The sequence below is a fragment of the Topomyia yanbarensis genome, chromosome 1 (genome assembly GCF_030247195.1).
Source record: "Topomyia yanbarensis strain Yona2022 chromosome 1, ASM3024719v1, whole genome shotgun sequence".
Classification (NCBI taxonomy): Eukaryota; Metazoa; Arthropoda; class Insecta; order Diptera; family Culicidae; genus Topomyia; species Topomyia yanbarensis.
The window spans coordinates 71,992,273-72,018,949 of record NC_080670.1 but is presented as its reverse complement, the minus strand read 5'-3'; the positions used below and the strand labels follow the sequence as shown (position 1 = coordinate 72,018,949).

The following is a 26,677-nucleotide window of genomic DNA, read 5'->3' as shown; positions in this document are numbered from 1 at the left end:
ATCCCTCTGTCCGATATGGCGATGTAAAGCATAACATTTCTTTTAAATTTATGCTTAAACTTATATTTTACTTAGGGGTGTGTGGCCGACTTGTCGCTGGAATAGTAGCTGTCATTTCCTGGAATGTGGGTGTTCGAGAGCAGCACAAGCGACGTCTCGCGGTAGTTGTTCGTCATCCACCGGCACTGCGATTTCACGATCACTATCTGCTCGTCCATGTCATCGGGAGACCGAGTCTTCTCCCGACAGATGATGTCCTCCATCTTGAGGGCTCGGTGAATCAAGGCCGGCATCACGCAAACTCGTTTCGTCCTTGTTGTCGAACAGCTTTTTCAACGCTTCCTTCTTCTTCGTCATTATCTTCGCCGGCGGCCGCTACCGGCCTTCCGCTCCACGCTCAGGGATGCCAGGATCTGGTAAACTATACTCACGGGCACGTTTTCGTCTCGAAAGTGGTCTACCGTAAACTTTTTCCACGATGGCAAAGTGTTTCGTAAAACCGCACAACACGCTCGCGGAGTACTTGCTGTTTCGACGCCATCTTCGATTGAACTGACAGCACCCGAGCGAAAAGAAACATGTCTCCCATTTATAGGGAGTCCAGAGAGAAATTCTCTTGGAGAGAAAAGAATTTACGCTCTTTTCTTTAATTACAGAAAGGCACAGAGAACAGACATCCATGATCGAACAAAAATATTTAAAAAACGTGTGTAAACATTTGAATTAATATACTAAACACACTAGCGCCGCCACACCAACCTATCCCAACTATCCGTCAAATCGATTCCGGAACCGGTTCGAAATCCTGGATGGATTCTGCATGGAATCTAGCTCAAAGAAAACAACCGATTCCGACTCTATCGGTTGACGCATTTGAGCTGGAATTCATGCTGGAAGGCCGAATCGGTTCCGGACTAGTTTGACTGGGTAGAGGAATAACCGCTGTCAATTCTGTCGCACTCAGCCACAAAAAAACATGACAACAGTAGCGCACCTGGTTTAGATATCCAAACTACCTTCGAAACCGTTAGAGATTTTACACAAGTTGAATGCTGAAGATGGACGTCTGTTCTCTGTGAGAAAGGTATTGAAATCATTCTCATTTTTATTGGACACCCGTTATATTTCTAATTATTGAATTTTCGCTTTATTCACTCCGCTCCAGAGTACGACAAACAACACTTAATACACTCGAAGAGGCGTTCGTATGTACGTACCATATGAATGAGCTGTAGTCTGTTTGTAACAATATTTGGCAATCGAACTAATCGAACCGATTCCAGTTGTGGACCAAACTCTGGCCGCTATCAATGTCGATGAAACAATGATTCCGGGATCCGAAAATTTTCCTTAATACCTATCTCTAAGAAGACACATCGAAGTTTTGGCGATTCTGTTTCTTCTAGAGTTCTCTTGCAAGTGGCAGTTTTTCGTTTTACTGGAAATCCATTTCATAAAAAGGAAAATGGCAAAACAACAATAACTGTCGTGGAATAACCTTATTGAGCGCTCTCTCGAGCTGGTAATTATGGAACCCCTTTAGGATCAATACCAGTTCCTAATAAGTCTACTTTTCCATCTCAATCGGATCGGAAGCTATAATCGCGCTGCTTGTTAACAGTGCAGTGAATCACACGAAAGTTTCTACATACAGTCTGATGCACAGCAAAGCAATTGAAAAATAACAGTTGTCCCAAGTCAGTGTGGAAAATAATGCACCGTTACTTTCATTGATGCGGTATCGATCGTTTATTTAAAAATCATTGAAACTCAGAAGCAAAATTTGAACAATCTTCGATACAATACAGTGGTCGTTTGTCCAATCCGCCCTTGTGTACGCGAAGTGGAACAATTTATACAGGCGCATACTCGTAATGCGGTACTGGTAGCATTTAAAACTATGGCCATGGCAAAAAGTTTGGCTATGGGAAACAACATGCAACACGTCGTTGCACATGACAATGTTAGAATCAAGATACCCATTAACATTGACGATGATAAGACTGGTGTGCGTCTGCACGATCTATCCCCGCGTACAACCAAAAAATTCACTATAGATGTCGAAGTATCCAATGGTGTTCGCATCGTGAGAATGCGGGTTACGTAACCAATTCCTTCATCCTGAACATTGAATACGAAATAGAAGGAGTAAGAAAATCTCAAATCACACTGTGCACATATGAAGGACAGATCCATACGTGCCAAGCCATGTGCGAAAGCCTCTGATGAAACATGAAACAATGTCATTCGAGATTGCCAGATATAGCGCAGGGAAGCTACTTGGGACCGTTGATGTTTCTGTTTTGCTTCAATGATGTGTATTTATTTAGTGCTCGCATGTTCCAGCACAGCCGATCTAATAATAATTCGTCTCATTTGCTCAATTCAGGATTTCCGATTTCTCCAACAACAGCATGAAACTTTCGCTGGTGGTGGTGTAGCAGGAACTTCGCATGTGTGTGTGTAAATCCTAAAAAGCATGGTGATCGAATTCCCACGAAAAAAATTCCGGTAGAGCTCTTCCTCTCAGACCCACAGAACTTTTTTACTGCCGAAGCTCTGCCTGCCCGACCCACGATCTTTGTAACTGCTGAAAACCTGTGGAGAAGGCACAGTCGATTGATAGGTAACGAGGGGAGGGAGTCTTCTTTCGTCTGTCCTGGTTTTTTACTCGCCTCATATGGTCACCCTATATAATCTGCTCATCTTTTTACTTCATTGTCTTTTCGAGCTCTTTCAGCTTGTTCACGATTTCATTCTGCTGTGCAGTGGCCTGAGCAAAACTGCTTTTACTCTTGGCGATTTCACTTGAACCTGAAACTGAGTCACGTTCTAACCCGAACCGCTGTCAGTTCATACATTTTGACAGCAGTTGGGGTTAGGAACTGACTTAGTTTCGCCTCAAACAAAAACCATTTGTGGTTCTACTCGTTTGCGTACTTCAGGAAATGTTAGATTATTGCGCACTTTTTCCTGTTCTTCCTCCTTAAATTGACTTTGACATTTAATGCCTTCTTAAACACCGGACATTGGTGGCTTGTTTGATGGAGATCGCCTTTAGAGTTTGGGCAGGACGGAGCTTCCCCACATGCTATTTCGCCGTGTTGTTCTCTAGAGCAGTTGAAACAACGTTGTGCTCAAGGACAGCGATCAATCATATGACCGCAATTAAAGCAAGCATAGCAGAGCATCGGGTTTGAGAAGTATGGACGAGTAGGGGCGTGAATTAGAGCGATCTTCATATGTTCCGGATACGTGATCTTGCAGAAAGTCAAGATGAATGCTGGCGTATTCTTCTCTTTTTCATTACGTGTAATTCGCTGCAAACGAAGCACTCTCTACCTAAATATTTCGGCTAGGACATCTTTCTCCTCCATATGAATCAGATCGTTGCAAGAAATTACGCACCTGCTTACATTCAGATTTGGATGGGCTTCAACCAAAACTTCAATGCCGTCGATGATCCATTTCAACAGTTTGACAATTTGGACAGGGGTCTGAACTCGAAGGGTATACTGTAGGGCTTCGGTATTCGCACCTTCGATTGAACCACCAGCGACAATCTCCACCGATTTTCCTATATGAACGGGTTTGTATGCAATGATACACCGTCTCTGGCAGTCAGCTATAGAAACATTAACTCGTTAATCTGGAAGTCTTCTTTTATTTAACCTCCCTGCAGTCGCGCTGGGACACTGAGTGCACACTGCTCTAAAAAGCTAGCGAAATCGTCTTGGAGCATCAGCGGCTGCTCGTTCAGTGGTCCATATGCGCAGCTTTCGGAGGGTTGAAAACTACTTTGTGGTATGGTCACCCGATACCAAAATAAATAAAAAAGGTGATGAGAAGGAAATATCTAGCCGGAAGAAGGATCGAAGTAGGCTTCGAGCAAAGTTGGACGCAATTTCCTACTGCGTCGCGTTTTTTCACCGAATGAAAAATAGTTCTCGATACTGCAAGTTTAGTAGAACTTTTATACTGAAGAAATGAACCGTTCAAAATTGTGAAGCTTTCTTGTTCGAGTGTGCAAAATAGTGAAAATCAGCCAGTTTAGTGAAAACGTCAGCATCGGTATCGGTTTGTTGCTGATTTGCTATCAGAATCGTCACCCAAGTCCTCATCGATGCCTTCTTCGTCAACTACATATAGACCTTTTCATTGCTATGGTAACCCACCTAAGCGGAATGTTCGGAGAAAGTAGTCTGTGGGTGGTGCCATCACCTAAATTAATTTAGTGAGATCAATCCGATTTAAAATATTTTTCATTGTCTACGATTCTGTTGTTCCGACTGTCTGGGTTATGATCTTATTGAAATGCGGTCATCAGTCTTAAAATTTATGCAGAACAGGCTTTGATGTTCTCTCCGACGTTTCGACTATATTTTCTAGTCTTTTTCAAAAATTGCTATAACATAAGTTTTAATTTTGAGCTGTATTGACCTAATCAACCAAACATAATTTTTACATACAATAAGGTTTGTTCTATGTCTGTGGTGTTTATGCATGTACTTCTAAATGTCCTGTGTGTATTTATTTTATCCATCCGTTGTCTGCAATATGTGTTTAGGTACTGAAAAGACTAGAAAATATAGTCGAAACGGCGTAACTTTACCCGCGCCGACGTATCCGGCAGAATTCCACCCAGACAGCCGGCAGCGAAATAAAATTTGTGGGGGTCTGGCTGGCAGAACTCTGCTAGCCTGCCAGCTCAAATGCAATGACCGTTTCTGGCAAAATTTTTCGCCTTACGTTTGTTACCGATTTTTCCTGCCGGATTTCTGCTCGACAGGACCTGTTTTATACCGTTTCGGGTTTTCCTTTTTTTCATTTTTTTTTCATTTTTGTGTATTGATAATAAAACATGTCAATAGTAACTGGATTCATTAAATCCATATTACTTACCATGTTTAAAACGAAATCTTTGTTCCTCCTTTTGTTTTTCATTAACCAAAATTTTTCTTCTTGGCAACATATCAAAACCATAATATGGCGAAAATCAAACAAAGAAAAGCAAAAGGGAACCGGTGAGCAGGGCAGGAAAATTTCGAAAAATGAATTGATTGCTGTTCGAAGCTTCACGAAGCACCTTCTCAAGCATACCACATGCAATCGATGAGTTTGACACAATCGCTGCGAACATTTAGGGGTAAAACTTATCTCTGCTCGGACGAAGCGAGCTTCACATCTAGTTCGCTCTTTACAATGTTCGAAAAAGTTCACATTAACCTTAGAAGCACACATCGTCGAACACGAGGTAAGCTCTTGGCTCGTGGTTTTTGCGTTTTTGGAACATTTCCACAGAGTTTCGAAGCGATATTCGGTGAACACATATAAAGCGAATGCCTCGTTTATTTGAGAATCGCGAACATCGAAGTTTTATATCGCTTCAAGCATCAGCATCATGAGGCCACCGCGAACATGTTCGCTACGTGACTATCTGTCTTAAAATCATAAACTGTAAATCTTATTTTGAGTATAAATAAAATGGATTATTTTAAGATTATAATTTAGGATTTAGGGATTAGGTGCGTCGTATACCTTACCAATTTATGAGCCACGAGTTTGAATGAGCGTAGTGGTAGTGAAATTCAAATTCTTTTTTTCGGAATACAATTATGTTTACTAGCTACTTTGATTGCAAACTCGTCTTTTCTTCTTCAATCGGAGTATATTTCCCCTGCCAAGGAGTTTAGGTGAAGATGTATAAAGTATGTTTAAGGGGGTAAGGGTTTCAGCGTGAAAAAATGTTTTTTGGTGAAATGACTCGTTTGGATGAAATGATACATTATAATGTACAAAAGTTTTGATCAATTCGCTTCGCCCAAATTTCTAAAAAAATCGCAAATAGTGTTTTTAACGCTAAAACCATTACCCCTCTCTTAATAATCTCCCTATCTAAAACAAATTCTTCCTAAAAAGAACAATTTTCGGATGGAATCTCACTGCTGACGTCCGAGTTCAGTTAGACGGCGAACTTCAGTTATTTGCATCCACTGAGGGGTAGTTAGGCGTAGTCCGTTGGCCTTTGTTTTCCACTTGTTGCGGTTTCTAACGTTCTTGCGCAACATTCCTAAATCGGCTAGTCATATTCACTCAATAATATGCGATGATTTGTGTGTTAAACGTTATTTTTAATTTTACCAAATGAATTTATTAACAAATACCTACATACTTGAATCCATTATTATTGTCATTAATTGAATTATAATTTCTTGGCATCTGTACCAAACCAAGAGGAAAGCTTCCAAATGATTTTTATAATATTGTTTTATAAGTTTATTGGTTGATTACCTAATCACAAGAGACCAAATATTTATTTTCAAACATTTTCGACAGAATCTGTTCACTTAATAAATGAAGTGTCAAACTTATTACATGTTCCACTTTTATGAAATTTATTTCCTGACTCCTGTACATGTGTTTTGTGATAAATAATGAGAAGGATATTTCAACTTGTTTGTATTGTATTTGTTAACTAATTACTGATGGAGAAACGCAAAGAACTTACAAACAATGTTCTAGTGATTTTTTTTTGTTGGAAATCCAAAAACAATTCTGAAAAGGACAAAATTTGGTTTATCTTCTCCATGATGTAATCTTCCCTTATTTGACTTTTACTAATAAAAAATAAAAGAAAGAAATCTTTAGGGCCCCCTGTATTTTTTTTTGAATCGGTTATAGCCGAAATGCTTTATGTAAGGGAAATCTCGGAAAATGAGAAGCGAAATAAATAACTCCAAGTAGAATGAAAGTCGTTCTAAACTCGAACTTTTTCGAATACTGTCTTTCCATTATTATTCGCTTTTTGTCGCATTCCCATATTTAAGATCAATACAATAGTAATTCTTCAAAAGGGCTAATGAGACTTTTGTAAACAAACTTATTTCGCTCATTTTTCCGCTACAGAGTTGAATTTTATGAAAAATACACATGAATCAACATCTTTGCCCTTGGTAGAATCGATTTCAAATGTTTTCTGTGTTGAAATGATAACAAATTAAGAGAAATCAGCAAAACAAAAGTTTGTTCACAAATCTTATTAGCCCTATTCAAATGTTGATATGGAATAATAAAATCAATCAAGATCAATTTCGATTTTTTTTTAATTTTGCGGTGGTGTAATCCCTTAAGTGGTTGATTTAACGGCTTCTTTCAAAATTTATCGAACCTACTCCCATTCGTTCATTCGTTAGAGTAGCTTATGTTAAAGAGAGTGTACTAAATTAATAGGAACACTTAAATTTAGGAAGTTATGACCCTCGCTCCACAATGCAGTTTGCGACAGAATTGCTCAACTGAAATTTATTAACTGAAATAAAGGAAAACAAACATTAGACTATAGCATTTTGTACGCATGCACTTCAGAGGTCCAAGGGTTACAATTTCTGTTCTAGTTCTCGGATCGCCAACACATTTTTTTCGATTTTTTGGCCCAGTTCTCAAGGGAAATCCAGTTTTTAACTTTTTGCATACATATTGCATTGAATGAAGAAGTTAGATAATGTATTCATAAAATATTAGTAATAATTCGATTGTCCGTTCATTTTAAAAGGCTATTTTCTATAACTTTACAACTGATTTAATTTCACTTTCAAAATTTCTCGAAATATCATGTTCTAAAAGTTCTCAACCGATATAATATTCGAAAACAGTTATAAAAATGTCTCATCACACTGGTAGATGGATTCAAAGCGTTTTTTTTAAATAAGTGCACGAAAAAACATGCGCCCTTCTAAAACATACTTCTGAATCAAAATGGTTTTACTGTTAGTCGAAAACAAGATTTACAAAACGACCAGAACTGCCAAATATGAATCGGGAATGGTCGAGTTTATTGACATTCCCTATTTATTTCTAGGATTCATCATACACATCATGACGTTATTTATTTAACTGATAATCGATTTTTTCCTTTGAATGGATATCGATATCTTTATCCTCAAGAAACTGACATAGGGGAACGCGGGGCAAGTCCGACACCTTAAGCGCAATAATTTTTCTAAAATTCCACAAAGTTCCTAAAATTTTATATTCTGTGCATAATCCTTGTTTAGGTGATTCTTAACAAAATATAATTTTTTCAGCATTTCAAAAAATTGAATTCATTAAAAATTATTGGTTGCCAAAAAATGGAGAAAAAAGTCATTTTAAAAACGCTGCGGGTAAGACCGACACCCCAAAGGGGCAAGAGCGACCCCCTTTTGAACTTTCTTTGTGTCCAAATTTTTCCATTAAAAATGTATTGTGTATGTGTGATAAAGTGCAATTATGTGTATATGAGTATGTGTGATGCAAACGCATACTTTCTGTAGTTTCATCGCGTAGCAAGAGGAAGAGCATTCGAATGCGTGGTGTTATGAATAAATAATGTTTAACGCATGGTTTATATTATGGTACGGGTTTTCTCAAGTAATTCTTTCGAGCTTTATTGCCACTTCTATAGCCATTCTAACGAGGAAGAGCTGTTCTGCAAGCAGATTATATACGCTGTTACTAGGACTCATTCACTTAGAAGTGACGCACGCTTCGTAGTAAGCTATCCGTGTTGTGATTTTTCGGAACACTGTTGATCAACAATCCGACGGTCAATGAAATTTTTTCATCAATATCATTTCAAAATCTCATATTAGATTACACTTTTCGTATCTTTTTGTAATATTATTATGAATCACGTTCAATTAATTTTTAATTGTTTTGGTCGGCTTGAGACAATACTGATAAATGAATGCAAACAACATAGTTTCCGTGTATTTCAATTATTAACATGACGTAATTATAGTATAATTGAACACAACAAATATACCCAGTCGTTTGTATCGAATCAAAAATGAACCCAATTATCTAAACACCGTGTCGGTCTTACCCCACCCAAAAACTGTCGGTCTTACCCCAACAGCGCCCATTTTTGTTAAATGCTCAATTAACAGTATTGAAATACTTAAACTTATCTTCAATATATACAAATAACGATATGGAGAGTAGAATAGAATGTGTGACAAAAAAAATGTGTGGTCATTTTCAAAGCTTTTGTATTATTAAAACCTTAAAATGTATCAACTAAAAATAACATCCAAAAGCGCACCAACTTTGCTTTCGTTTGTTTTGTTTATTTTGTTGACGTTTAAGAACCCATATGGCATCGATAAGTATCGAAATGCCAAAAATAATCGTACTAATAATATCCTGTCATTATTGTATGATTTAAAATTTGATATCAGGGAAAAGTCGTGGGGTGTCGGGCTTACCCAGGGTGTCGGGCTTCCCCCCAGTTCCCCTAACTGGATCCTCAAGAAACTGACATAGGAACATGACTAAGATAAGCGAGCCACTCAATACGTTGTGTACATTGTGTTTTACTTCATTTTCTAGCCCTAATTTATTTCATTTGAAAATTTATCCCCGCCCTGTCACGAAATCTTGATTTTATCCCTACTGGTAATATATCAGTAGGGTATTTTAAATAAACTTGTTACGTCACTTTTCAGTTAACCCCAGCATCCATAAGCTACACATTGTCACAATTATTTTTCACCTATTCCACCATTAATACAAGGCCTCTGTCTAGAATATACTTTTTATTGCATAACTAGTAGGTAGGTATTTGAATAAAGAAAACTAATATCGTCCGGCGAACATGTTAGCGATGGCCCTCGCGATGCTAAATTGATATAATCCTTCGATGTTCGCGATTATGAAATACTTCGAGGTAATCTTTTTTCTGTGTTCGCGAACATCGCTTCGAAGCTCCGTGTAACTGTTTCAAAAATATCGATCACACGAACCAAGAGCTTAGCTCGTGTTCGTCGAAAACTACGCAAAAGCTTTTACATATCTTTCCGAACATCAATGAAATGAACAAGAAGCTTCATTTGTCCTCGCCGAAGAGCATGCAAAAGTATCGCCCAAATGTTCGCAATTACGATGGTAAGCGATTGTGATGCGAAGCTTGTGAATACGAACCAGTAACGCAAAGCTTCGCGCTTTGAAAGTATTCGAACATAGGTTCGGTTCGAATATTTCCTGCCCTGCCGGTGAGACGAATCTATCTGCCATAACTGGCAGGAGTATAACTGAAGTCAGGCAGCGCTATTTTGACAGCTACTGGAATCCCGACGGAATTCTGCTGGCTGCCCAATTTTCTTTCAAGCGGGCCCGCTCGGACGTGCCTGGCAGAAATCCCCCCAGATAGCCGGCAGCGAAATAAAAAGTCTGGCAGAATTTCAGGGGGTCTGGCTGGCAGAGCGCTGCCCAGCCGGCCGGCTCAAATGCAACAACCGTTTCTGGCAGAATTTTTCGCCTTACGGTTATTAACGGTTTTTTCTGCCGGATTTCTGCCAGGCACGCACCGGCAGGACCGGTTTTGTACCGCTTCAGGTTTTGCTTGAATTTTTTTAAATTTTATGTAAATTTATAATAAAAACATGTCTGGAGACATGAAATCCCTATTACTTACCATGTTTGAAACCAAAATTTTTGTTTCTTCCTATTTTTTCATCTGCCAAAACTATCCTTCTTGGAAAAATATAAATATGGCGAATATGAAACAACGATAAACAAAACAGAACCGATGAGGCGAATCTGCCTGCCATAACTGGGAGGAGTACAGCTGAATTCTGGCAGCGCCATTTTAATAATTTTGACAGCTGCCGGAATCCTGACAGATTTTTGCTGGCTGTCCGTTTTTCTTCCAAGCGGGCACTTCTGGCAGAATTTTTCGCCTGTAACGGTCAAGTTCTACGTTACTTTACTAAACACGATTTTACCGATTAAATTGCCTAGTAAGATTTTCTTTTTACCTACGACAGTGAGTGCGCGATGAGGCATCTCGTTACATCTCTCCGTACCAGAACTGACCTAAGTTGTAAACTAAGCGCAGTTCGTCGTACCGTTATCGTCCATATTTCTGCGAAATCGATCTATCTTACATCGAAATTCCGGTATTCTATCTTCTTCCAATAGAAATTCATATAAGCATCAAGCAGCGATTTCAATCCGACCATGCGACACTTGATAAGTGTAGAAAAATGCTAACTTATACGACTCACAAATTCAGCTTCTGATGGTGGATGTTCCAAGTAAGTTGCTGTGCACAACATCAGAAGAAAATATTTGCTCATGTTGGATCTCGATGATCTCTTTCCATAAGCTTCATAACATAACTCTTCCATGAACTTTCGCTGATTGTTCTGACTCCAGAAATGTCTTAGAAATAATTGTTTGAAGTGCTTCCAGTCCGAAAATAATCTAGAAAACAATCGATACCAAACTTTTGCTGTTCCCAGTAGGCATTGTGGCATGAATTGCATCTTAAATTTATCATTTGTTTCAACAAAATTCATCTCCAAATAGTTCTCGTAGCATTTTAGGAACTCTGCCGCCGTATAAAAAGCTGAATTTCCATTGTAGCTAGGTTTCGTCGTAGTTCCGGCTATGGGGTCGATGCGTATATTTGGCGAAACGATATCTGCTTTTTCATCGAATTCTTTTAGTTCCATTACCATTTATTTATCACAGAGAACAGACATCCATGATCGAACAAAAATATTTAAAAAACGTGTGTAAACATTTGAAATAATATACGATAAACACTAGCGCCGCCAAACCAACTTATCCCAACTATCCGTCAAATCCATTCCGGAATCGGTTCGAAATCCTGAATGGATTCAGTATGGAAGCTTGCTCAAAGAAAACAACCGATTCCGACTCTATCGATTCATGCATTTGAGCTGGAATTCATACTGGAAGTCCGAACCGGTTCCGGACTAGTTTGACTGGGTAGAGGAATAATCGCTGTCAATTCAGTCGAACTCACTCACAAAAAACATGACGACAGTAGCGCTCCTGGTTTGATATCCCAACTACCTTCGAAACCGTTAGATTTTACACAAGTTGAATGCTGAAGATGAACGTCTGTTCTCTGTGTGTTTATCACAATCAACTTGCCGCTGTACTGGCACAATAGAAGTAGGTACACTGGTGTCGCCTTGTTTCTGCTGCTGTGAACTACACAGAAAATTTTTTTTTGTAATTTTAAGTTTTAAAATTGAGTTCCACCACAAATCCATACGACTTGTCGTGCTTTCTTCAACGAATTTAATCATAATTTTACACGTTCATTGAAAACTACAGTTTCATTAAACGGAAAACCAATACTTCAGTGTATTTTTACTCCAATATTGCTGTAAAATTAATGACATGTATTATTACACGTATGAAAGTGTAAAATCGTATGCTTTTTGATGCTCCAATTGTGTGCATTGATTTTAACGTAATTTTCAATCAAATTTTTGATTCAAGCATTGTATGTTTACATTCGTATTGATTTACATGTCGTTTAAATTTCATTGTTTTTTGTGTGCATATTTCATTACATTTGCATTTAAGATAGCACTGAGAAGTTTTTCAATACGAACGACAGTATTTTCCAATTGATGGATTCGGTATTACAACTCATACAGTTATATTAATTTTAAAATTGTATTGATTGCGTATGGATTCGATCCCGGTTGAGCCCCCAAGTTGTAAGGCTCAACTTCTACGTTACTTTACCAAACACGATTTTACCGATTAAATTATCTTTATTCTTCAGTATAATAATTATTTATAGATATATTACTCAACTACTTGGTAAGCGGCAGCTCAGAACGAGACGAGACTGCCTAGTAAGATTTTCTTTTACCTACGACAGTGAGTGCGCGATGAGGCATCCCTCTCCTTGGTTTCAAAATCGTCCAATGAAGGACGTTCGTTGGACCAATTTGGACATCGTACAAATAACCGTTCAACGAACGTCCATCGTTGGACTCGTGTTGAACGATTTTGAAACAATTTTTTGGATGTTTCAGTGGGATCTCGTTACACGCCTGACGGTTATTAACGGTTTTTCATGCCAGATTTCTGTCAGGCACGCACTGGTTCTGTACCGCTTCAGGCTTTTCTCTCCATTTTTTTAAATTTTAAATACATTTAAAATAAAAACATGTCTTGCTTAATTGGAGACATGAAATTACATTACTTACCGTGTTTAAAAACAAAATTTTCGTTTCTCCTTTTATTTCTCAGTTGCCAAAACTATCCTTCTTGGAAGTTTGTTGAAAATGTGGCGAAAATTAAACAAAGCCTAACAACGGAGAACCGGTCAGGCGAATCTGCCTGGCATAACTGGCAGGAGTATAGCTGAATTCTGGCAGTGCCATTTTGATAATTTTGACAGCTGCCGGAATACTGACGGATTTCTGCTGGCTGCCCAATTTTCTTCCAAGGTTACGGCTCGAATAAGATTCTCCGTGCAGCACTAGAGATGCCAGATTTAAAGATATGTCTTCATTTTGAAGACATTTGAAATGTTGTGAAGACGTGTTTTTCATTTTGAAAACAAATTTGTTCGGATGTCTCACTGATTTCTGGCAGAATTCTGGCTCAAAATCAATAACAAATGAAGACATTTTTTATGAAATGTGAAGACATTTGAAAAATATGCCTGGTATCCCAACACACCGGAACACGCGCAGCCGATGAGAGCATGAAAACCGGGTAACCACAGGGATGGCTGTTTGTTATGCCTATATTCTTGTGGGTAAACCAAAAATTCACTTTATTTGGCCGTTTTTCACCGATTTTCAACTAACTTTCGACGTTAATTACTGGAAAATCAATTCACTCGACTATTCGCCAACAACTGGACCGCGAATATCACACGGAAAATTACTACGTGAAGTTATTGTCTACGCGTTGTTAAGAGGGTTAATAATAAATCATCTTTTGAAAAAAAAATATTTTTGTTACACTTTGGTGACCACGAGTGTCTGGTAAGCCTGTCACTATGTGGAACTAAAGTATTTCCGATATACACAAAATGTTTAAAGTTTTACGTCTGTGATGACATGTTCGGTGAATAAAATTTTTATGTATCATTCATTAGAGAAAAAACTAAAAAGCCTCCTTACACTTGAACAACGCATAAATTTGTACCATTCGTCCACCGAAAAACTTTCACCCGTGATAACATTGATGAGCGATATCTTCATGTGAACATATAAAACTAAAGACTTTCCTTTATTAAACAACTGGTTCACTTCGTTTTAGATCTTTAAAATTTAATACCAAAGATCTGTAACTACAATATCCCCAATAAAAGATCTTATTTCGTTCAATCGTAAAAGTAAAGAAATACATTTTGTTTTCGCAATTTTACATAGGCACGACTAACAAGTTAATTTGAACATTATTGATAAAGCCAGTGAAATGAACAGTGTTAGTTCTTCAATTAATAAGATACTTTGATTGCAGGAATTGTCGTCTCAGAAACACATCAATACCTCGGAATCCCACCAATGTATAATAGTCAACATCCGATGAAGGCATTGTTTATAAGGATTCTTATTTATAAAACATGTAAAAAAATGAATGAAAAAGCAAGCAATTATAGGTGTTATGTTAGTTACTAGAGCAAAACATTTCAATAAGTACTTAGTAAAATTACTTTCCAGTGCCAAAACGTGAGAGCAGAACAATGGTTGATCCCGTCAAGTTTATGCGAGAGAGAAGAACAAGACAGAAAGAGATTTTATACATTTATTTCAGTTTCACTCTAATATCCAAGTATGAACACGTTTTAAGATACCAGAAACTCTATGTTTGAGTTAAAAAAGAACACGAATGTAATAAAGTAATAAAATATTTGATCCAGTAACGAAAAGTGAATAACCAAGAAAAGACTGACGAAAGAAAATATTTTCCACAAATACAATCAGATGAATAAGCAAGTTGGAATAGTGGTGAGGTTTTTTGGACCTCAAAAGCCAGATAGCAACTGCAGAAAGCATGAACAACATGCATGAGGAACAGGACCTATGGTTTGGATCTACGTATCTAAACTGCGAGTTCGGATTCTGACCGAGTGATGCCAATATTTCAGTTTAAACTAGATTCTTGCAGTTCTTGCCATTCTCAAATAGATTGTTTATGCAATGGTTTTGACAATAGATTGTCCATCCGAGGTCCAAATGGTCGCTTCTCGTGTATCATTCGATTTATTTCGTCGAGATCGGAATATGTCGGAATGTGTGTAAGTTAATAAAAAGGTCACATATGTTTCTGAGAAATGGCTGAGCCGATTTTCTCAAACTAGCTCTCAAATGGTACATGTTCCCTTTTTTTAATTCTCAGAGGCCCCCCGCTCATATTGTGCAAATGTCAAACTAAGTTCAGATGCCAAATTTCACATCATTTGGACAATTCTAAACTCCCGCCCACTTCGTTTGAAATTTTCGAAATTGGTGCTATGAGAAAAATATATTAGGAAAAATATATTAAATGCAATGCTAAGTAGCAATTAGAAAATTTCAATTTATACCTTTTTTAAAGAAAATAACCTTAGTATTTAAATGGAGATATTCCTGTTTCTACAAAAATACGGGAAAGTGGGGTACTGGGTCATTTTGGCCCCGAAATCCCCTATTTTTAATAATTTTTCTGCTCTGTGCTGCAAATCATACATATTTTGCAGTTTTTTTAATTTGAAAAAAAATTCAGAAATCGAACGGAACCTCTTGACCTATGTTCGAATACGAGAGGTTGGGGTTATGAGGCCTTTTATCATTCATATTAAATTATACCATTTTCTCGTGCATAAATCGCTATTATTTTTCAATCAATTTTAATAAATTGTACCTTGTTGAACGTAGAAATAAAATAAAAATAGTTATCGGTAAAATTCAAATCATCAAATTATCTGGCATATAATCTCGATTTCACATTTCTGAATTTTACTGCTAACGAATCTATTTTCCTTGTATTCCTAAGAATTTTCCAAGTTCAACAATTTAATGTAACTACATTTTATGAAAGTTGATTGAAGAATAATATAGATATATGCACTAAAAATGATAAAATTTAATATCAATGACAAAAGACCCCGTATCCCAACTTCTCGTATTTGGACGAAGGTCAAAAAGGTTCCGTTCGATTTCTGAGACTTTTACACATTAGAAAAACTGCAAAATATGTATGATTTTCTTCAGGGAGCAGAAAAATTATTAAAAATAGGGAATTTTGGGGCCAAAACGACCCAGTACCTCACTTTTCCCTATTTTTTCTAGAAACAGGAATATCTCCATTCAAATACTAAGGTTATTTCCTTTAAATAGAGGTATGAATTGTAATTATCTAATTGCTTCTTCAAAAGTTATAGCATTTAATATATTTTTTCTCCATATTTTCCCATAGCACCAATTTCAAAAATTTCAAGCGAAGTGGGCGGGAGTCTAGAATTGTCCAAATGATGTGAAATTTGGCTTCTGAGCTTACTTTGATATTTGTCAATGCTTTTGAGAATTAAAAAAAATAATTTTGCGATTCCCTAATGTTCCCATCGGTTGATATTGCAATTTATTCATTTCCGACCATCATTTTTAGAATTACGGATTGAAGGGTGCGGTCACATGCGAAATTCCCATATAAACCAGAATACCCATGATATCTAAATGATGCAAAAGTTGTTCTAAATATTTTGGAATTGTAGATCCAGTTTACCGATACCTAATACCTCTTTGACTATTTTGATCACCACCGAAGGAGCCGGAGGCATCAGTATAGTGAGCAATAGATTGGTTCAATTTTTGACTTTTAGCTCCACCAGGCTCTAATGATTTCTTTTATGACCCTTAGTAATTGTGCAAATTTTGGTACCGATCGGTTGTGTCTACGAACCTTCCAAAAATTTCAAAGTTTATATAAAAATTAGTTTGGAAAATCGATGAAAATTGAAAACAAATTCTTAAAAAATCACCTCATCAATCAATTCATGAGAATACTATATATATGAGAAAAGTTATTAACTAAAGAAGTAGCATGACTTCAAAACAAGTAGATTTTATTATTGATCATATCAACCCTGTTTTAAAAGCTCCATCGCTATAGGGGAAGATGGGGTAAAACGCACCCCCGGGGTAAAATGCACCCCTAGCGTATATCGAAAACCGCTGAAAATTTCTATAAAAGAGTAACACCAGACGGAAGTCCGTCATAGTAAACATACACTGTCAGAGTTTGAAAACCGTACATCAATAGCAGCTCGAGAAATTAACAAAAATCAATAACGTGCTCTACTCATATAATTATTGTGAATCGTGCAACAAGGATTTTCAGCTCTTATAAATGATGTTTTACTATTATATCAGTGCATTCCAGTTATATTTATACCGTTGTTCATTATTCTGTCGCACTATATATGAAAAATCTACTAAATAATTCACTTTTTGCTAAATTTGTATCTCTGCTCCTTCGGGGGCAAAATGACTTCTTCTTTGATTTTGCTGATTTTGACGTAGGACTACGTCTTTGTTTTCGATATAGGGGTGCACGTTGAAAATTCTACAAAAATGGTATGTAACGAAAAGTGGTCCAATTTTAAACGCATATAATTCAGCCATCTCACGATAAATTTTCAAATTTTTTGCACAAATCTCCCCGAAATACTTCTAAGAATAGATTCCAATAGATAAACCCAAAGATTTTTGATATCATAGCATTAAAAAATTAAATAATATGCAACCTTGTCAAAATATCGCGCATTAACACACAGAAGATAGCGCTTCCCAAGCCCTGTACGACAGATTGGTGTACCTAGCGCGCTACGCTTCCATGAATGACGTCATCATCGACTATTTAAAGAACGGACTTGGCCAGACACATTCAGTTCCCTGTTGAACGGCTGGCGAAGCAGATCACTGCGCTGTGTTTTTTACAGCCAGTGTAGCTGAGTTAGAAGTCCGTTACACTGGCTGTGGAGGGACGCTACCCTGTGTCGTCCAACAGGCAACCGCTCCAACTGCTTCCTAAATGCCGCTGTAATGTTGCCAGTAAATTTTTGGTTCAACTAGCACATGTATTTGCTATTTGCGCTTGAAATTAAGTAATGTAGTGGTAGTAGTAAGCTTCCCATTTTGGTTTAAACGCAAGGACAGTTTTTAAAACAGGATTTGATTAATTAGTTTAGCTCATCTAAGCAATTTTATCAATTCTGTAATTTAAAAGGAATTTTACGGAACTTGGTGAATTTGGCCCCACTTGCAACTGGTATAATCAACCTGCACAAAGTGTTGCATAACGCAGGGCTGTTTTTTGGAACAAAATGTGTTATCATTCAGCCCTTCGCTATGCAAAATCACGATATTATGACAGATGGGCTAAGCGCGGCCGTTCCTTTCAATCGGGAAAGGCCGCGTGGAATTTTGGTGAAATGTGCTAATAGTGTCGTGGTGGTACTAGTTGTCTCTTTCGCTCTACCCATCATCATCAGCGTTGACTCATTTTGCATTGTGCGCTTAAGTTCAATGTTTCGGGCGAATGTGTTGGTAGGTAGGGGACCTGGCGGTAAAATGAACACGTTAAGCAAAGTCATTATTTTCTAACTAATAAGTGAATGAGATATTACACCTTATGTTTCTTGTTAGACATGTTTTGTACATATCTGGTAAAAATACTTCGTCATAAACACATTTTTTCAAACATGATTCTTGATTTCTAAATATGTCCAAAACTGAGACATGTTTATAGCGAGTGGGTAAAATGAACATGTGGCGGTGGTAAAATGAACAGCTTCTGGTGACCTGCAAAATGTCCTGTATGTATGCAATGCGCAGCGTTGGAAAGCATTTTCCGATCAATGCAACAAATCATGAGCTTTGCATACACACAGGGCATTTTGCAGGCAAAAAAAATTGTCACGGAAGAATTGAATTTTCATGACGTAATATTAACCATTTTACAATCCTGTGGCATCGAAACACATCTACAAACTTGGGGCTATCCATGGGTGTTTGAACTTTTAGGATCTGTTTGAGAGCAACTAGAAATCTTGGTCTATACATGAGATGTGATTATATTGTCTAAAATATGATTTTTCTTCACCGGTCCGGGTGTTTTTTCCCACACACTAAGTACTAAGAAAATAAATATTTTACATTAAGTAGTATAGTCCTACGTCTACAGTTCGTGCAACCCCATAGGACTGCCCCTTGTAGTTTTTTAATCAAAAACAAAAATCGTTCTGAAAACCTACTGATTGCATAACCTAAGGCTATTTAATGGCACACTTTTGTGAAATCCCGTCAGAAAACAAAACTAATTGTTCACCGAGCATTCAGCCCCGTTGTTGCAGTGCATCCTGCCCCGTTCTTGTAGTGCATTATGCCCCGTTGTTGTGATGCATTTTGCCCCAGCACAAGTGCGTTTTGCCCCGCTTATTTTTCAAAAGGTAATTTTTATTGATTTTGAAGAATTGAAATTTTTTCATGTTTTTGAATATTTTGCAAAACGTTATAATTGTGATTACAGACGGAAATGTTGGCTAAACGATATCATTAATGAAATTCTCCCGATTGATATTCTATTGCTGAGTTATGATCATATTTTCTTAGGGGGTGCGTTTTACCCCATTTTTTCCTACAAGTGTAAACTAGACTTGCCACCCACCGCTCGCGTATGGCAGATGCAGCTATTCAAACAGGAATGCTATGATTAAAAATAAAATCCACTTGCTTTAAAGTCATGCTGCTTCTTTAGTTAATAACTTTTCTCAGCGAATTTTCACAAACTTACAATGTTCCACGAATGTGTACAGTAGAAGAATACCTTTAGAAATATATAGTGTTCTCATGAATTGATTGATGATTTTTTAAGAATTTATTTTAAATTTTAACCGATTTTCCGTACTAATTTCCATATAACCTTTGAAACTTTTGGAGGGTCCGTAGACACAACCGATCGGTACCAAAATTTGCACAATTACTTCACGGAAAACCCCGCAATCACAAAATTAAGATATTGCAGTTGTTGATATTTGTTTTAGCTATTTCAACTTAAAATGGCTAACATAACTAATGCTTGTGTTGATTTTCACATCACCCATTTGTCGAAAAAAATTGTTGTTTTTAGAAGCTGTCAGTTACCTGAACATAAAGACAGCAAAATTAAAAACAAAAATGGCAATGCCAATTCAACCATTTCCTTAGTTGAAAAGAATATGTCAGTTTGTCTGTATGTTTATTTTCTAGTATTGTTGAAACCTAGGTTAAAGCTAAAGTGGCTGGCTTTGAAGTAAAAACTAATAAATCAGTTGTATAACCTTAAAGTAAATTTCGTGATTCAAGTTAGTTTACCGGAATAGTTTATTGTGGATATAATTGATACCAGTAAACAGCAAAGTTAGAATAAGGTAAATTAAACTTTCTACATATGAATTGCGCACTATTTGTCTTTGATTTCGGACACATTTATTATAATTTACATAAATACACCGTGAACAAAAAATTATCGCTGCTATCAGCAGTAGCGAGTGTTATTTTTTATGAGTGAGTAGATGGGACAGCAGCGATTGATTCTGCAAAATTGGTCCAATTAGTTGCCAAATAAACACCGGTCTTCTAGATCGTCTAACACTATGAAAATTTCTCCTGTCCTGCGTTTGTGTCATAGGCATCGCATTTAAGAAAATTTTGAATTGAATCCATTTATATATCTTATTCCTGATTTCATTACCTGTCTCCTATAGGTCTGAGACGGTTCAATCGCATATTAATAAATATACACAGCGACCACAGGGCTGGAAATTTTTAGTAGTAAATTTGGTTTTCAATAGGCTTGCACACACCAGAAAAAAATTATGCAGCCCCTACTTTTTGTCGTCGCAGTGCACCAGCGAATAGAAAGCATTTAATATTCAAGGTATATCATCAAATTTGGTATGCAAAATGCTTCCAGCTTCTACACTATGCTGTGGAGTTACTTCAACAATTCATCCTCAACAAACGTAAAAGTACCCCAGCCACCTAAAGTCTAGAAGTAAAATTTACGTCATGGACCCACATGCAACAGTGATAAATTCGGTCATTTATTCGCAATAACTTGAAGCAAAAATCGAGTATCGGAGCAAACCGCTGGAATGTTTTTAACAGACGTTAATCCTCACATTTGAATGGACTAGAATCCGAAAACATGCATATATAGCATACAAGATTATGACGTAATATATTGCAATATGCATATTATGGAAAATTACGTCATAGTTTTCCAGAAAACAAGCGAGAGAGTAGTAGTATTACCTCATCTGTATAGATTACTCTCATTGAACTGCATCTAACTCAACAATTCAAGAGTGCTGATTCAAATGGTCCTTAGTGACAAATGTAAACAAACTGAGTTATTTGCAGCACAGCATGTGAATACAACATAGCTAACGAATACCGAAAACCAGGATTCATTATACCCAGTATTTATCAAAATAATAAGCATTATATAAAAAGTCGCAAAGTTTTCATGATCATATTTTGAAATTTTGCACTTGAGACCTTTTAAAATGAAAGGACCTATGCGCGAAATATTTCAAAACCTGTGCAACTGTTCATAGGCGCAATGCAAAAACGACGCATGATTCATTTCATTCTATGTTTTTCCCACTGCACATAGGTACCTAGTAAAAACGTCCTAAGCATCAAAATAAAAGAAATTATTTTCTTCTGTTCATGCGACTTTTTTTCGAAGTTAAATTTAGAAAGTATAATCAATTAAATGATAATTAGAAAGCTTAGTTATTCTAAAGTAACATGCCATTCGTTGGTTTTAACCACTTCCAGCCAATGATTTGTTAATATAAACTAAAGTTTCCCGCAATTTTTTTCTGCAAGACTTCTGTTAAATCCAGTGCAACTATTTATCATAGTAATGAAGAACATTCGTATTCCGGTGCTCATTTTGTCGAAAACTTTGAAGAAATTCAATATTCGTCGCAAGAGCTACCTTTGCTAAAAAAAGCCGTATGTGCAGCGTCGTATGATTCTTGGGCCCGAAAAAAAGACCTATGTGTAAGGTCCTATAATTTTCAAAAGGACGCATCATTCTAAAGCGCTTAAAAACTACATTAGCACTAAACATTTCATGTTTTTAGTATTATTTACCTATTATTTATCTCAATTTTGCCTTAAACGAAAGCCACATCAATGTTGTTTCTGGTAAGATTTGGTTCTGGGGATGTATCAACAGTCTCCATTCACCGGACATTGTGATTCCAAGGACGAAGTGAAGCTTCGAAATAGGCTAACATTGTTTTATTTTCACAGAAAATTGGAACTAATATTGGTTAATAACATTGATCAGGAGGGATGCGTGCGTGTGCAATTGAGTCTCTAAGTTCAACTATTCAACATGCGAATACCATACCAGAGAATCGAATATAACTGCACAAATATTCACTATTGCACCTCTACCATTGCAAGCACGACCTGATAAATATACAGGTTACTTACAATTCTTGTTTAAGGTAATTGCTCTCTTTGAAAATGCCCACTAACAGCGCTGCTAGCCTGCTACCATAAAATATTTTTTGTAATTTTAGATTCCTCGGGCGCAAAGCTGATCTGGTTCGGCAGTAGAACATCTCCATAACTCTACTCTGGCGATTGAATGTTGGTGTAATACGTAGAGTAAAATTTGTTTTAGTCAAGGTCGCCAACGGGTTTCTCAAATTATGGAAACGGACAATACGGGCTGACCTCAAACCGAAGAAGCAAGTTTTGACGCATAGCAAAATACATAGCATCATTATTATGGACAACCAAGCCCAGCAGGGTCTACTTGGCTACATACTATGGAATCCGACCGAGGATATATGCAGAATTAGGTGCTCTCGCATCACCTGCTTAATTGTATCTGGATAACTAATTGCGGGAAAATATGTATGTGCGTATGTATGCGTGTATTTACATATTAAGGGCAGCCACAGTACTACATTCCGTCGTGGACAGACATGCCTAACCATCCATTGCGCTCAAGTTTGATGGTTTATTCAGCAAACAAATAGGTGAGCCTGATACAATTTTTTCTATCCCAAAAAATTTCTGACAAGAAACAATATTTCAAATTTTAATCAAAATTGGAGCGCTCACTTTTATCCCTGTAATGTTCGTTTGCATGTATTGTATATGTACATATGCATCTGCATGAAAATTGCATCGACATCTACGTGCAACCGTGAATTTGAAAACAAATTCTTAAAAAATCACCTCATCAATCAATTCATGAGAATACTATATATATGAGAAAAGTTATTAACTAAAGAAGTAGCATGACTTCAAAACAAGTAGATTTTATTATTGATCATATCAACCCTGTTTTAAAAGCTCCATCGCTATAGGGGAAGATGGGGTAAAACGCACCCCCGGGGTAAAATGCACCCCTAGCGTATATCGAAAACCGCTGAAAATTTCTATAAAAGAGTAACACCAGACGGAAGTCCGTCATAGTAAACATACACTGTCAGAGTTTGAAAACCGTACATCAATAGCAGCTCGAGAAATTAACAAAAATCAATAACGTGCTCTACTCATATAATTATTGTGAATCGTGCAACAAGGATTTTCAGCTCTTATAAATGATGTTTTACTATTATATCAGTGCATTCCAGTTATATTTATACCGTTGTTCATTATTCTGTCGCACTATATATGAAAAATCTACTAAATAATTCACTTTTTGCTAAATTTGTATCTCTGCTCCTTCGGGGGCAAAATGACTTCTTCTTTGATTTTGCTGATTTTGACGTAGGACTACGTCTTTGTTTTCGATATAGGGGTGCACGTTGAAAATTCTACAAAAATGGTATGTAACGAAAAGTGGTCCAATTTTAAACGCATATAATTCAGCCATCTCACGATAAATTTTCAAATTTTTTGCACAAATCTCCCCGAAATACTTCTAAGAATAGATTCCAATAGATAAACCCAAAGATTTTTGATATCATAGCATTAAAAAATTAAATAATATGCAACCTTGTCAAAATATCGCGCATTAACACACAGAAGATAGCGCTTCCCAAGCCCTGTACGACAGATTGGTGTACCTAGCGCGCTACGCTTCCATGAATGACGTCATCATCGACTATTTAAAGAACGGACTTGGCCAGACACATTCAGTTCCCTGTTGAACGGCTGGCGAAGCAGATCACTGCGCTGTGTTTTTTACAGCCAGTGTAGCTGAGTTAGAAGTCCGTTACACTGGCTGTGGAGGGACGCTACCCTGTGTCGTCCAACAGGCAACCGCTCCAACTGCTTCCTAAATGCCGCTGTAATGTTGCCAGTAAATTTTTGGTTCAACTAGCACATGTATTTGCTATTTGCGCTTGAAATTAAGTAATGTAGTGGTAGTAGTAAGCTTCCCATTTTGGTTTAAACGCAAGGACAGTTTTTAAAACAGGATTTGATTAATTAGTTTAGCTCATCTAAGCAATTTTATCAATTCTGTAATTTAAAAGGAATTTTACGGAACTTGGTGAATTTGGCCCCACTTGCAACTGGTATAATCAACCTGCACAAAGTGTTGCATAACGCAGGGCTGTTTTTTGGAACAAAATGTGTTATCATTCAGCCCTTCGCTATGCAAAATCACGATATTATGACAGATGGGCTAAGCGCGGCCGTTCCTTTCAATCGGGAAAGGCCGCGTGGAATTTTGGTGAAATGTGCTAATAGTGTCGTGGTGGTACTAGTTGTCTCTTTCGCTCTACCCATCATCATCAGCGTTGACTCATTTTGCATTGTGCGCTTAAGTTCAATGTTTCGGGCGAATGTGTTGGTAGGTAGGGGACCTGGCGGTAAAATGAACACGTTAAGCAAAGTCATTATTTTCTAACTAATAAGTGAATGAGATATTACACCTTATGTTTCTTGTTAGACATGTTTTGTACATATCTGGTAAAAATACTTCGTCATAAACACATTTTTTCAAACATGATTCTTGATTTCTAAATATGTCCAAAACTAAGACATGTTTATAGCGAGTGGGTAAAATGAACATGTGGCGGTGGTAAAATGAACAGCTTCTGGTGACCTGCAAAATGTCCTGTATGTATGCAATGCGCAGCGTTGGAAAGCATTTTCCGATCAATGCAACAAATTATGAGCTTTGCATACACACAGGGCATTTTGCAGGCAAAAAAAATTGTCACGGAAGAATTGAATTTTCATGACGTAATATTAACCATTTTACAATCCTGTGGCATCGAAACACATCTACAAACTTGGGGCTATCCATGGGTGTTTGAACTTTTAGGATCTGTTTGAGAGCAACTAGAAATCTTGGTCTATACATGAGATGTGATTATATTGTCTAAAATATGATTTTTCTTCACCGGTCCGGGTGTTTTTTCCCACACACTAAGTACTAAGAAAATAAATATTTTACATTAAGTAGTATAGTCCTACGTCTACAGTTCGTGCAACCCCATAGGACTGCCCCTTGTAGTTTTTTAATCAAAAACAAAAATCGTTCTGAAAACCTACTGATTGCATAACCTAAGGCTATTTAATGGCACACTTTTGTGAAATCCCGTCAGAAAACAAAACTAATTGTTCACCGAGCATTCAGCCCCGTTGTTGCAGTGCATCCTGCCCCGTTCTTGTAGTGCATTATGCCCCGTTGTTGTGATGCATTTTGCCCCAGCACAAGTGCGTTTTGCCCCGCTTATTTTTCAAAAGGTAATTTTTATTGATTTTGAAGAATTGAAATTTTTTCATGTTTTTGAATATTTTGCAAAACGTTATAATTGTGATTACAGACGGAAATGTTGGCTAAACGATATCATTAATGAAATTCTCCCGATTGATATTCTATTGCTGAGTTATGATCATATTTTCTTAGGGGGTGCGTTTTACCCCATTTTTTCCTACAAGTGTAAACTAGACTTGCCACCCACCGCTCGCGTATGGCAGATGCAGCTATTCAAACAGGAATGCTATGATTAAAAATAAAATCCACTTGCTTTAAAGTCATGCTGCTTCTTTAGTTAATAACTTTTCTCAGCGAATTTTCACAAACTTACAATGTTCCACGAATGTGTACAGTAGAAGAATACCTTTAGAAATATATAGTGTTCTCATGAATTGATTGATGATTTTTTAAGAATTTATTTTAAATTTTAACCGATTTTCCGTACTAATTTCCATATAACCTTTGAAACTTTTGGAGGGTCCGTAGACACAACCGATCGGTACCAAAATTTGCACAATTACTTCACGGAAAACCCCGCAATCACAAAATTAAGATATTGCAGTTGTTGATATTTGTTTTAGCTATTTCAACTTAAAATGGCTAACATAACTAATGCTTGTGTTGATTTTCACATCACCCATTTGTCGAAAAAAATTGTTGTTTTTAGAAGCTGTCAGTTACCTGAACATAAAGACAGCAAAATTAAAAACAAAAATGGCAATGCCAATTCAACCATTTCCTTAGTTGAAAAGAATATGTCAGTTTGTCTGTATGTTTATTTTCTAGTATTGTTGAAACCTAGGTTAAAGCTAAAGTGGCTGGCTTTGAAGTAAAAACTAATAAATCAGTTGTATAACCTTAAAGTAAATTTCGTGATTCAAGTTAGTTTACCGGAATAGTTTATTGTGGATATAATTGATACCAGTAAACAGCAAAGTTAGAATAAGGTAAATTAAACTTTCTACATATGAATTGCGCACTATTTGTCTTTGATTTCGGACACATTTATTATAATTTACATAAATACACCGTGAACAAAAAATTATCGCTGCTATCAGCAGTAGCGAGTGTTATTTTTTATGAGTGAGTAGATGGGACAGCAGCGATTGATTCTGCAAAATTGGTCCAATTAGTT

At 36.9% G+C, this 26,677-nt stretch overlaps 1 protein-coding gene across 6 annotated transcripts in view; it reads left to right on the top strand.

Moving 5' to 3' along the window:
• LOC131677909 (uncharacterized) overlaps positions 1-14,698 on the top strand; it is a 401,698-nt gene extending 387,000 nt beyond the window's left edge. For all 6 annotated transcript variants that reach the window (XM_058958001.1, XM_058958002.1, XM_058958003.1 and 3 more), the window contains one exon: positions 14,290-14,698. In XM_058958001.1, the coding sequence (XP_058813984.1) occupies positions 14,290-14,341 (52 nt within the window). In that variant the 3' untranslated portion in view covers positions 14,342-14,698. The remainder of the gene's footprint in view (positions 1-14,289) is intronic.
• The last annotated feature ends 11,979 nt before the right edge of the window (positions 14,699-26,677 follow it).